Source organism: Genypterus blacodes, unplaced genomic scaffold (assembly GCF_046128005.1).
Source record: "Genypterus blacodes isolate CSIRO-AG114 ecotype Tasmania unplaced genomic scaffold, CSIRO-AGI_Gbla_v1 ptg000249l_1, whole genome shotgun sequence".
Lineage (NCBI taxonomy): Eukaryota > Metazoa > Chordata > Actinopteri > Ophidiiformes > Ophidiidae > Genypterus > Genypterus blacodes.
In genome coordinates this window covers 240,001-252,500 of record NW_027467045.1, presented here as the reverse complement: position 1 = coordinate 252,500, position 12,500 = coordinate 240,001, and the positions used below count along the sequence as shown (strand labels likewise).

The 12,500-nt window shown below is 51.6% G+C and overlaps 1 protein-coding gene across 1 annotated transcript in view; it reads left to right on the top strand.

Moving 5' to 3' along the window:
- fbln2 (fibulin 2) overlaps positions 1 to 8,619 on the top strand; it is a gene marked incomplete at its 5' end in the record, with an annotated part of 11,385 nt that extends 2,766 nt beyond the window's left edge. The window contains 12 exons of the mRNA XM_076171394.1: positions 1 to 76; positions 789 to 896; positions 2,054 to 2,155; positions 3,132 to 3,266; positions 4,351 to 4,488; positions 4,943 to 5,086; positions 5,336 to 5,464; positions 5,983 to 6,108; positions 6,258 to 6,374; positions 6,820 to 6,948; positions 7,036 to 7,159; positions 7,478 to 8,619. The exon at positions 1 to 76 is cut by the window's left edge and continues 125 nt beyond it. Coding sequence (XP_076027509.1) covers positions 1 to 76; positions 789 to 896; positions 2,054 to 2,155; positions 3,132 to 3,266; positions 4,351 to 4,488; positions 4,943 to 5,086; positions 5,336 to 5,464; positions 5,983 to 6,108; positions 6,258 to 6,374; positions 6,820 to 6,948; positions 7,036 to 7,159; positions 7,478 to 7,844 — 1,695 coding nt within the window. The remainder of the gene's footprint in view (positions 77 to 788; positions 897 to 2,053; positions 2,156 to 3,131; positions 3,267 to 4,350; positions 4,489 to 4,942; positions 5,087 to 5,335; positions 5,465 to 5,982; positions 6,109 to 6,257; positions 6,375 to 6,819; positions 6,949 to 7,035; positions 7,160 to 7,477) is intronic.
- Positions 8,620 to 12,500: the final 3,881 nt, after the last annotated feature.

Genomic DNA, 12,500 nt, shown 5'->3' with positions numbered 1-12,500 from the left:
AACATCTGGGGCTCGTACCGCTGTGGCTGCCATCAGGGCCACGAGCTGCAGCCAGACGCTCACTCCTGCTCGCCAGGTCGCTCGCCGTCTCATGTCGACTCATACATACACACACACACACACACACACACACACACACAACCGCTCTGCAAACAACCACCGCTCTATTTACTGTCCATGTCCCGCTCTGTCTCGCTCTGTCTCACTGTGAGGCTCCATGGACGCAGGGCGGCGTTATCTTGGTCCCTGCAGGTTCTAGTCTTGGCGGTGTGTGTGTGTGTGTGTGTGTGTGTGTGTAAGCTCACACTCTGCAGAATGGGAGAAAAACATATTGCGCAATTAAGTGTCACCATCTGGCCTCAGCCTCATTATGGGGTTCAGTTAAATAAGTGAAGAGGAGTTTGTTTGTTAGTTGTGTTTATGAGCAGAACGTCATGGGTTTGACTCCCTGAGGGACCAGAGGGGTCACTAAGGGTCAGAGTCACATCTCCAACTGAGATGGTGCAGCAAGTACAAAGTTAAGAGATCAATAATAATCAATAATCAAACACAGTTGTAATGCCTTTTTCTCACAACACACAGAACAACGGGCAATTAAATATAAATATGATGATAATAATAATGGTTGTGGACGTAATATGACATCACACGATCTGTCACATGATGTCCTGATTGACAGGATCTTTAGAGTAACTACACACTCCTCAGTCCAGGTGTGCTGCATGTTGTGTAACCACAGTGAGTTGTAGTGTTTATGTTTGTGTGTCTGTGTGTGTCTGTGTGTGCAGTGAGTCCTGAGCAGGAGGAGGTGGTGAGAGAGGAGGAGATCCCTGTGGCTCAGACCAGAGCTCCCAGTGTCTCCAGCAGCACCTTGGCCTCCCTCAGCCCGTGTGCAGGTGCTGTATGTTTCCTTCTGTCTAACAGGAAACACACCAGCTGTTTACTTCCTGTTGTACTGAGCTCAATCTGCCAGCTAGTATCGCATATAATACATAGCTTGATTCCAGAGACTCGCGGGAAACAAATCTGGATCTGCCACAGTGACGATTGTTCGGTTGGTCTTGACTTCCTTAATGCAGACGCATTAAGTTTTTGTGTTCATGCAACCAAGAAATTTTCTTTTTGTAGGTGAGCTGAGGGCAGGAGGCTTGACTGTAGTGATGCGTTGAGTCGATGTTGCGATGTTGTGGCTTTCACGCCTGCAGGGAGGCGTCCTGCTCTGGATAATGTGCACTTCCTGCTCCCGACGGCCTGACTCACAGCCCCACAGTGCCACCTAGTGGATGGGCAGAGTAATGGGCCGCATTCGTTCACCGTTTGTTTTTAATCCAATCTTGTAAAATGGGAAATGCTGATAAACACACACACACACACACACACACACACACACAGTGACAGGTCTCTGGGGCCTCCTGCAGCCTCCACAGCTCCATGTCTGCGGTGTGATGGTGCATTAGACTCATAAGTATTCAGAGTCCCTGGTGTCTTCAGCTTCCAGCTTCTTCCCTCCAGCTCCTGCTCCACACATCAGCTCTTCCTCCTCTTGAAACAAGGTGAGGCTGGACTGAGCGGCGCTGTCGGGACGCATCAAAGCGTCGCCTCAGGGAGAAGAAGAAGAAACCATTATGAGCAGAAGTGAAAGCAGGGAGGCTGCAGGCGATTCCACCGAGCGTGTCTGCTGAGCGTTTATGAGCTGAGCTGCTGCTGCTGGGCCTCATGAGCAGGAGAAGATCCAACCAGGCAGGAGGAGCAGCAGAGCCAAGAGAGATAGAGCCACAAAACGGACTGATACAAGGGGAACTTATACCTTTAAATAGATAAAGATATGTTCACCTTTGACCTTTGACCCTCAGCCCCTCTCATCTCTATCCTATAGTAAGTTCTGGTGTTGGGGGAAAGCCTTCATGCCCTGGATGTGACGGGGCTGTGGAGGTGTTCAAGTGGGAGACGTGCTGAAGGAGGATGAAGCTCCTGCAGGAGGTCTGAGGGGCCTCAGGGAGCTGGAGGTGCTGCTGTGCTGATGGTTGCTTCTTGTTCTCTCTCTCTCTTTCAGGAAATGGCCCCTGCAGCCAGCGTTGCACGGCGGTGGGCAGACAGACGCTCTGTTCCTGCTTCCCTGGGTTCTCACTGATGGCAGACGGACGCTCGTGTGAAGGTAACGAGGTCACAGATCCTGTTCTGACGTTATGAACGCAACTCTCTGCTTGGTTTCCCCTCTCTTGGTTGTGTGTGTGTCTCAGTGTGTAGCCTGGTTTGTCCTCTCTCTTCCTGTGATGAGGCAGTGGAAACCAAAGCTCTGTGGTGGAGGGAGAAGGTGACTCTACACTGGAGCGGATGGAAACAGAGCGAGGGGCGGATTAGAGTCGCTGTGAGACGCCAGAGACAGCAGACGTCTCCCAGAACAGAACCAGGACTCTGTCTGTCCCTGCTGCTCTGAGGGACAGAGGGAACTATTACTCATCTCACTGAGGAAGATCAATGTTTTCCTTCAGACCAAACTGAATTCTGATGCTCTCAGAGTTTAGCAAGGTGAACAATCTCATGGAGGAAGAGCGCGAGGAGGCTCTTCATCATTTAGCTCCAGCTGCTTTAAAGCTCACGGTTCCTTCAACCCCCCTCTGAGACATGAGACAGACACAAACACACAGGAGACGCTCGGCTCTTCCTGCTCACTTTAGCTTCAGCTGATTGGATGAAGACTATGATGAAGATCTGCATCATAGTTTTTAATTCATCACGTTATTAGGCCATAGACAACCATTCAGCCTGTTGTCTTCTTGGGTTGTAGGTGTAGTTGTTGTTGTCTCACACTGTAAAAAACAAACAAACTTGTGACGAACTCTTGCTAAAGTTGTGGAATGTGATTATCGAGTGCTTGAGTTAGAAACCCTGATCCCCGTTTGGCCCTGAGAGCCTTCTGACTCCACACCAGGCTGATTATCTCACTGGTGACCATCTGCTGCTGAGTCATGAAGCTCCGTCGGGCTGAGCGAGGTGAAGCACGGCCAGGAGCTGTCACTCAAACAGCTCTGGGAGGCGACCTCACAACCTGCTGAGCCTCCATCCGTCCCTCGCTCCCCCGTCTCTTCACACTGACCGCCCTGTCCTTCTCTCCCCTCCCCCCCCTTCAGATGCAGACGAGTGCTCGGCCGGCACCCACGGCTGCGGCCCTGGCGAGCGCTGTGTGAACACGGTGGGGTCGTTTGTGTGCGAGCGTCAGGTCTGGTGTCCTGCAGGCCTCCAGCTGAAGAGCGGCGTGTGTGAGGGTGAGTCGCTCATTACGCCAACACACAACCACCAACCCCGGTACAGTCTGACAGCTTGTAACCTAGCAACCGAACACATTGGGTTAGCACTGACAGTAGCACGTGTTGGAGCGCTCCGTCTCTACGTAAACGTATAGATCACAGAGTTTTTGTGACATTTTGCGGCCCTTGAGTTCCATGACATCAGGCTGAGTGATGATGTAATGTGATGTAATGTAAAGAATCCAGACTGAGGCTGAGCGTTTCTGCTCCAGTGTCTGTGATGTAAACAGGATCATGAATCAGGCCTTCTGTGGGTGTAAACACTGCGTTTGGGTCTGGACTTCCTGCGTGCATGTAAACGCTGGAGGGTGAGTCGGGGTGAAGCTCAATCAGCTCAGTCAGCGAGCTCCTATGCAGATTTATGCTAAGTGTTTGGCCTGTTAGTGATGTTTGTGCTCGGGCAGCTGCTGGGGCTCAGCCTGCGAGTCGCTCAGCAGCCACACACGCGTCGCTCCAGCACTTTGAAGCTCAGCCGCTCCAGTCATCAGTTCTGTGGAGCGGGGGAGGAAGAGGAGGAGGAGGAGGAGGCGGAGGAGGAGGAGGATGAAGGCAGTATTTACTTGACCGTCGGGCGGGAGGGAAACTAATTAACCGCGTGAAGGAAAGTGCGAATCTCCAGAAACGTATCCGTCTGAGGTTGATGATGATGATGATGATGATGATGATTTGGTTGAAGGAAGAATCCCAAAGGCAGCTTCCCCCCCCGAACTCAGACGACCCAATAACAGCAGAACTCCTGAGAAATGAGTTTGCGGCGCAGAGAAGCGAGAGCAAATCTCACATTTCCACGCCGTCCATCGCTCAGCAGGTCCAATAAGTGTCAGTGAAGAAGTTCTGCTCTGCTTCTGTTAATTGCCGGAGTTATAATTGAATAAGTTCCAGTTTTATGAGACGATTGTTCCTCCTGTCAGAGGCCGACTGAAGCTTCCTGTGAGGGTGTTTGCTTGAGCCACAGTGCCGCCTGCTGTCAGGTGTGGGTACTGCAGCTCTGTGTGGACGCTCTGTGTGGACGCTCTGGTCACTGCTCTGTCTTCTCTTGCAGACGTGGATGAGTGTGCGGTCCAGACTCACGGCTGCGGCGCCGGGCTGCAGTGTGAGAACACGCTGGGCTCCTTCCTGTGCCGGCCGCAGCAGAAGTGCCTGAGCGGCTTCACACACGACGCCCACGGCAACTGTGTGGGTAAGAGAGGAGGCGTCACCTCACACCCGGCCTGGGACCCGATCAGGTCCAGACCGGGTCTCCGTTCAGAGCCATGAATGCTGCGTTCAGGCGCTGTGGGGAGCAGAAGCAGAATGATGATCTTCACCTCCATGTTTGTACTTCTGTGCCACTATACCCTCTGGTGTTTCCCACCTTTGGATGAGCGCCTGAACGCAGCATGAATGAGGCGCGTTGTGATTGTTACAGCATTTTAAAAAACAACTTAAACATCTAAATACTCTGGCAAGAAATATGATTTAGACCAGTGTGATGATAGTGAAGCCTAACAAAGAAACATTGAGAGAGGAAGATGAAAGAAGATGAAGGTCCAACATCTACAAACATCTACACAGAGCCACACACACATTAAAGTATCTTCCCCCCCTCCTTCTCTCCTCCCCCCTCCTTCTCTCCTCCCCTCCTCCTCCCTCAGACGTAAACGAGTGCAGCTCTCTGTCTGAGCCGTGCTCTTCAGGCTTTAACTGCATCAACACTGTGGGCTCCTTCAGCTGCCAGAGGAAGAGCATCATGTGCAGGCCTGGTTACCACGCCGACCCCGATGGAGCCAAGTGTGTCGGTGAGACGTTGTGATCAATCAGCTGCTGTCTGTCACATGGGACCTTCATGTTCACACACACACACACACACACACACACACACACACACACACACACACACACACACACACACAGGTTCCCTGAGCTGAAGACACACAGACTGTCAGTGCCCCCTGGTGGAGGAGCTCTGTAAAGCTTTAAGAGGAGCAGAGATGTGTTGATCTTCTCTGAATGTTCTGGACTCGTTGTTCTCTTCTTCTCTTGTCCAGACATTGATGAGTGTCAGACAGGAAGTCATCGCTGTGGAGTGGAGCAGATCTGTCAGAACCTCCCAGGCAGCCACCGCTGTGACTGTCAGACGGGTTATCAGTACGACGCCCTGCGCAAAGTCTGCACGGGTACGTACAGACAGAGACTGTTACCATGGTGACAGACACACACTGCTCTTTTCCCACCGGCGTTACGACAACAAGGCGGGAAGTCTGTTAGAAATCTGTGCCCAAACAATCCACAAGTGAACGTCTGTCCTCTACGTCTCCTCTACGTGTCCTCTACTGTCCTCTACTGTCCTCTCCTGTCCTCTACTGTCCTCTACGTCTCCTCTACTGTCCTCTACTGTCCTCTCCTGTCCTCTACTGTCCTCTACTGTCCTCTACGTCTCCTCTACTGTCCTCTACTGTCCTCTACTGTCCTCTACTGTCCTCTACTGTCCTCTCCTGTCCTCTACTGTCCTCTACGTCTCCTCTACTGTCCTCTACTGTCCTCTACGTCTCCTCTACTGTCCTCTACTGTCCTCTCCTGTCCTCTACTGTCCTCTACTGTCCTCTACTGTCCTCTATTGTCCTCTACTGTCCTCTACTGTCCTCTACTGTCCTCTCCTGTCCTCTACTGTCTCTCTCCACCTCTCCTCTCTCAGATGTGAACGAGTGCTGGCGTTTCCCTGGTCGTCTCTGCTCTCAGACGTGTGAGAACACGGCCGGCTCGTTCCGCTGCTCCTGCATGGCCGGCTTCACTCTGGCCCCGGATGGAAAGAACTGTGAAGGTAAAGAACTGTGATGGGACTGAAGGTCACTTAAAGGTCACTGGGGACAAACAGGTTCAAGTCCAATCCCCAAACAGCCTGTTCCCTCCCATCTGATGTGCCAACTCTGTCCATGTTTGTGTCTCATGTCTCCGCCTCTCTGTGCTCAGACGTGAACGAGTGCCACTCAAACCCGTGTGGTCAGGAATGCGCCAACATCCACGGCTCGTATCAATGTTACTGCCGCCAAGGCTTCTACCTGCAGGAGGACGGACACGCCTGTGAAGGTACCTGAGACACACACACACACACACACACACACTGAACACACACACACCGAACACACACACGCCTGTGAAGGTACCTGAGACACACACACACACACACACACACACACACACACACACACACACTGAACACACACACGCCTGTGAAGGTACCTGAGACACACACACACACACACACACACACACACACACACACACACACCGAACACACACACGCCTGTGAAGGTACCTGAGACACACACACACACACACACACACACACACACACACACACGCCTGTGAAGGTACCTGAGACACACACACACACACACAAACACACACCGAACACACACACGCCTGTGAAGGTGAGACGCACGCCTGTGGTAGAATTGTTTTCCACAGAGGGTCCTAATCTAATAATGGATGTGTGTGTGTGTGTGTGTGTGTGTGTGTGTGTGTGTGTCAGATATTGATGAGTGCTCCCAGAGTGTGGGGAACCTTTGTGCGTTCCAGTGCGTGAACGTTGCCGGGAGTTACCAGTGTGCGTGTCCTCCTCATGGATACGTCATGTCCTCTAATGGACACACATGTAAAGGTGAGGACGTCTCCTCTGGGGTCACAGCCCAGGTTCAGCTTCATAGTCGTGCCTGATTGGGTCTGAGCTGGTTTTGTTTGTGTCCAGATGTTGACGAGTGCACAGCTGGAACACACAACTGCACACATGGACAAACATGCTACAACATCCACGGGAGCTTCAGGTGTCTCTCACTCACCTGTCCTCACAACTACAAGAAGGTCTCAGACACGTGAGTCCAGTCTCTCTCGTCCTCCCTCTCTCTCCCTCCTTCTCTCCCTCTTTCTCACTCTCTCTCCCTCTCCCTCCCTTCCTCCCCCCCTCTCTCTCCCTCCTTCTCTCTCTCTGTCTCCCTCCCCTCTCCCTCCCTCTCTCCCCCCCCTCTCTCTCTCTCTCACTCACTCACTCACTGACCCCCTCCATCCCTCTCCCCCCCTCTCTCTCACTCCCTTCCTCTCTCCCCCTCTCCCCCCCTCTCTCTCACTCCCTTCCTCCCTCTCCCTCTCCCTCTCTCTCCCCCTCCCTCTCCCCCTCTCCCCCCCTCCCTCAGGCGCTGTGAGAGGCTCAGCTGTCCCTCTGGTCTAAGCTCAGATTGTCCCAGCTCTCCAGTCAGGATCACGTACTACCAGCTCAGCTTCCAGACCAACATTGTCATCCCCGCCCAGATCTTCAGGATCGGTCCTTCCCCCGCCTACGCTGGCGACCACGTCATCATCGCCGTCACCAAGGGCAACGAGGAAGGCTACTTCAGCACCAGGAAGCTGAACAGCGTGACCGGGGCCGTCTACCTGCACAGACAGGTGAGCCGGCCCAGAGACTTCCTGATCGACGTGGAGATGAAGCTGCTGAGGAAAGGAACGCTCAGCACCTTCCTGGCGAGGATCTACGTCTTCATCACGTCCAGCTCTGGGATGTGAGGCTCTTCCTCAGGGAGCAAAAGGCAGAGAGACTGAGACGTTCATATGGTGCTACTCTTTTATATATCCAAGCAATATTCATGGATCTTCTGCGTTCAGGAGACCCTGGTGTTTCCTCTGACTCTGGCTCTTCATCTCATCTGAACTCTTCACACCCTCATGTTCATATCTCTTCACAGTATGGAGGAGCTGATCATCTTTAGAGCCTCATAATCTGTCTCTTCACCAAAGTTTGTCTCCGTTTCTCATCCATACACATCTCAGTTAGAGGAGCTTGAGGCTTCACCGAGCTCCTCCACCAGGGGGCAGCAGGGGGAGGAGCCTGCTGCTGCTCCCTGGTTTCCCTCCAATTTGAAGTCAACATGTCCAGAACCTTCAGGTCTCACCAAGCAGCAGATCCTCCAAAAAGACTTTCTGTTCAGTATCTGATGTATATTATTCTTTAAATGTGTTAAACTCAGCACTGAGAACACGTCTGTGTCATTTTGATGTGATGTCATTGTTATAGTCTTCTCTTCCTCCTGCTCATCTCCAGTCTGTGCCTCACTGTGTCGCTGTGCTGTGACTCTCCAGTCTGTGCCTCACTGTGCTGTGACTCTCCAGTCTGTGCCTCACTGTGCTGTGACTCTCCAGTCTGTGCCTCACTGTGCTGTGACTCTCCAGTCTGTGCCTCACTGTGCTGTGACTCTCCAGTCTGTGCCTCACTGTGTCGCTGTGCTGTGACTCTCAGGGTGAATCTGCAGGAGCCAACGTTTACATCAATAAACTACATTGACTCAACTGTGTTTACTCAATAAAGTGCAGATCAGATCCATACAAACCAATCAATCAGCTGTCACTCAGTGAGGCAGCAGCGCAGTCTAGTGGTGACATCACCAGCTCACAGGAGAACAAACAGCTGAAGAACATCAGTACATGATCCATCCTCACCTCTCTCTCTGTGTGTGTGTGTGTGTGTATGTGTGTGTGTGTGTGTTCAGATGGTTCTGCTCTTATCTCCTCTGCTGCTCCAACAGGAACATCAGTGTGTTCCACCCTCCACCCACTCAGGGTGTGTGTTTGCTATCCACACACACTTTATCCCAGTTTAAGCTACAAACTCTCTCCTCCTCTGTAATCTAACTCCTCCTCCTGTCCTCCTGAGAGACCTTTACCATCTTATGTCTCACTTCTAATTTTAACTCCACGCCTCTGATTTTGTTTCCACGCTTTGTCTGTGTGTGTGTGTGTGTGTGTGTGTGTGTGTGTGTGTGTGTGTGTGTGTGTGTGTGTGTGTGTGTGTATGTGTGGGATGCCACCTCAATAGCCGGATGTTGGTACAGAGGAAAGGACCCACCCAGAGAGTCCCAGTGTCACTGCCCAGTGTCTGAACACACACACACACACACACACGCACACACACACACACACACACACACACACACACACACACACACACACAGAGGCATGGAGCTCTGATTATCTCTGTTTCCTTCTAAGATTACTAAGACACCTAAATATACAGTGTGTGAGAACTCTGCTCTGATAGAGCTTCAGATCTACAGAGGACTTGTTTACCCCCTCTGTCTCCCCTCTGTCTCCCCTCTGTCCCCACAGAGCCGTCCAGCCGCTCTGTGGGGCCTCAGTGAGCTGCAGGCTGACAGCAGAGGGCAGCAGAGCTCAGCCGTCCCTCAGCCTCAGCCTGATGTTAAAGAATGCTCCCTTGCTCAATCCTCTTGTGTAACCCGACTGTACGTCAGCCATCGTCAGTGTGTGTGTGCGTGTGTGTGTGTGTGTGATGCGTCACTCCTCCTCTCAGGTACAATCTCTCCGTCTTTCTTGTGTCTCTTGTTGATTCATTCTTCAGTCATAACCACAATCAGGCTCAGTCATATTTCTGGTGATTAAGTATTTTTCCTGGATGAGATCATTCTGGAAATTTCCCCCTCATTCCCATCCTAATCTCTCCCTCTGCTCCTGTTAATTACACGGCGTGTGTGTGGATTTAAAAATGTAATTATATAAGAAATAACAGCAGAGATCAGATTTACATTCAAAACAAACAGAGAGGCGTAAAGCTGGAAACACACGCATGTGCCAGGAACAATAAGATGAGAGAGCGTGTGTGTGTGTGTGTGTGTGTGTGTGTGTGTGTGTGTAGGACAGGCTGCACCGTGAGCCAGCAGTTTAGAGCTGAGGATTGTTTTGACACAGAGGAAGAGAGAGAGAGAGAGAGAGAGAGAGAGATGATGCCTCATCTTTACTCTTCACCTCTGATGACAGAAGAGTAGCTTCAGCTCCCTGTAGCTTCAGCTCACAGCAGCTTCAGCTCACAGTAGCTTCAGCTCAGTGTTGACTCTCTGGAGCTGCAGGTAATAGAGCTGAGCTGAGGATCAAAGCTGAGCTCTGTGTAGCTGCGAGCTTCACTTGTTGAGTTCAAAGCCCCAGAGTGCCGTCAGAGCGACCCCCCCTCACACACACACACACACACACACACACACACACACAGCGAGTCTCAGCGAGCAAACACACTGCTGGACCACTTCAAACACCACTGGGCTCTGAACTTCATTGCCTCTCATGACAGATCCTCTCTGATCACTGATCTGAGAGCAGCAGGAGCTTCTGTTCTTACAGACCTGCAGGTCTCTGGATGGACCCCAAACATCTCCACACACACACACACACACACACGCACACACACACACACACACACACACACACACACACACACACACACACACACACACACACACACACACACACACACACACACACACACACACACACACACACACACACAGCTTCTTGCGCCCTGGCAGCAGGATGAAGTCTTAATCGTCTCACTGCAGAGCCATTATCAGCTCTGCCTCAGCCCTTGGGCCACGGCGGTAAATTCCCTCCGCCTGAGAGGAAGGGAGAGTGACGAGCCTGCAGTGAAGCTACGAGCAGGGGGTTTCTGACAAGCTTACACACACACACACACACACACACACATATAAGTTCAGGTCTGAATAGAAACAGAAAGAAGCAGAAAGTAAAAAGAATAACAGATGAAAGTATAAACATGTTCAGAATCAAACACAATCTGATACAAATACAAATCCAAAAACATCAAATCAGACATTCAGCAGTTTGAGTTAAAGGTGTGATTCAATCTGAGGCTCCTGAGTCAAGCTGCCGTCTCTGATAAGCAGACGACCAAGAAACACGGGGGCGGGCAGCGGCGTGTTTCCACCCGACGTGTTGTTCCTAGGAACCACCTCCACCTGTCACTGATGTCACTCTGCTCCCACAGTGAGCCTCATGGGAGGAGACAGAGGAGGAGGAGGAAGAGGAGGAGGAGGAGGAACGCTTTTCTCTCCTCCTTCCTCTCCTGTGTTTGTGGCTCTAAGTATGTTTGTCTGTATAAAGACTTTATGAGTTTCCTCTATTGCAGTGGTTCTCAAACTTTTTACATCAGGTACCACCTCAGAAAATATTTGGCTCTCCAAGTTCCTCCACTACGGCCGATGTTAAAATACAGTAGCGTAGGCCGACCCTCTTCAGCCGCTACGCAAAATACACACAGTTTATATATTTATTTATAAAATAAACACAATTCCTCATAAGAATATTATTTAATTTGACCTTTGTCAATCACAGCCACTTTGTACAAATTGGTACTAGAACAACTCTCCTATATGGGGCAGGGGGCAGTCCCTCTTACACACACACACACACACACACACACACACACACACACAGTCTGAGGTGAAGCTTAGAGCGTCTCAGTGCTGCAGCTGCTCTATGTGGAGTCTGTTATCATTCCAGGTGTGCATGTGGAGCAGCAGTGACAGAGGGGCCGGGGTCCCGCTCCCGTCCTGTGCCGGGATGGGGGACAAACGGGCAGCGTGCCATTTAGCTGTGTTGGTCGTGGCTGAGCGGCGTGAGGGCCTGAGGGCATTCCTGCAGCTCAGGCTGGCGTTGATGCGCAGCACGCAGTGGAAGCTGGAGATGTTTATCTGTGTTAGCATGCTAACCTGAGCTCTGAGTCTGACAGAGGGGAGGAATACAAACACGCCGCCATCTTACAACACGTCTGCTTGATACGAAGTCAGGAATTCCAACTTTCCCATTTAGGAAGCTTCTGTGTTAGAGTTAGAGTTAGAGAGGTCCAAAAGCCCAGATGATTAACAGAACAGGACAGAGACGACGGAGGCCTGACTGCTGTGCTGCCTGAGGGACGGGCTGACCGGTCGGCGCCCACGCCCGCCAGACACACAGGAAGCTCACAGGGATATACGGCCTGGAAACAGGAAACGCAAGGATTCATCCCTGACTGATAACTGAGCAGAGCCTGAAGGCCTCGCGGAGCCTGAAGGCCTCGCGGAGCCTGAAGGCCTCACGGAGCCTGAAGGCCTCGCGGAGCCTGAAGGCCTCTTGGAGCTCTGAGCAAACGTCAGCTGATTTATGTGCACAGATGCTGTTTCATTAAGCTGTAGGATTTCTTCCCCCCTTAACCCTTAAATGGTTTCCCCAAACCTCCACCAGGGGGCTCTGTGCTGCCTGTGGCCTCACTGCACAGATGGCATCATGGGTTCTGAATCCCATAATATTCCTGTGAAGTTCCAGATGTTTATGTTGGAGTGTTTCAGTCGTAAACATGCCGACGTTGACGTTTCCATTACGACGATC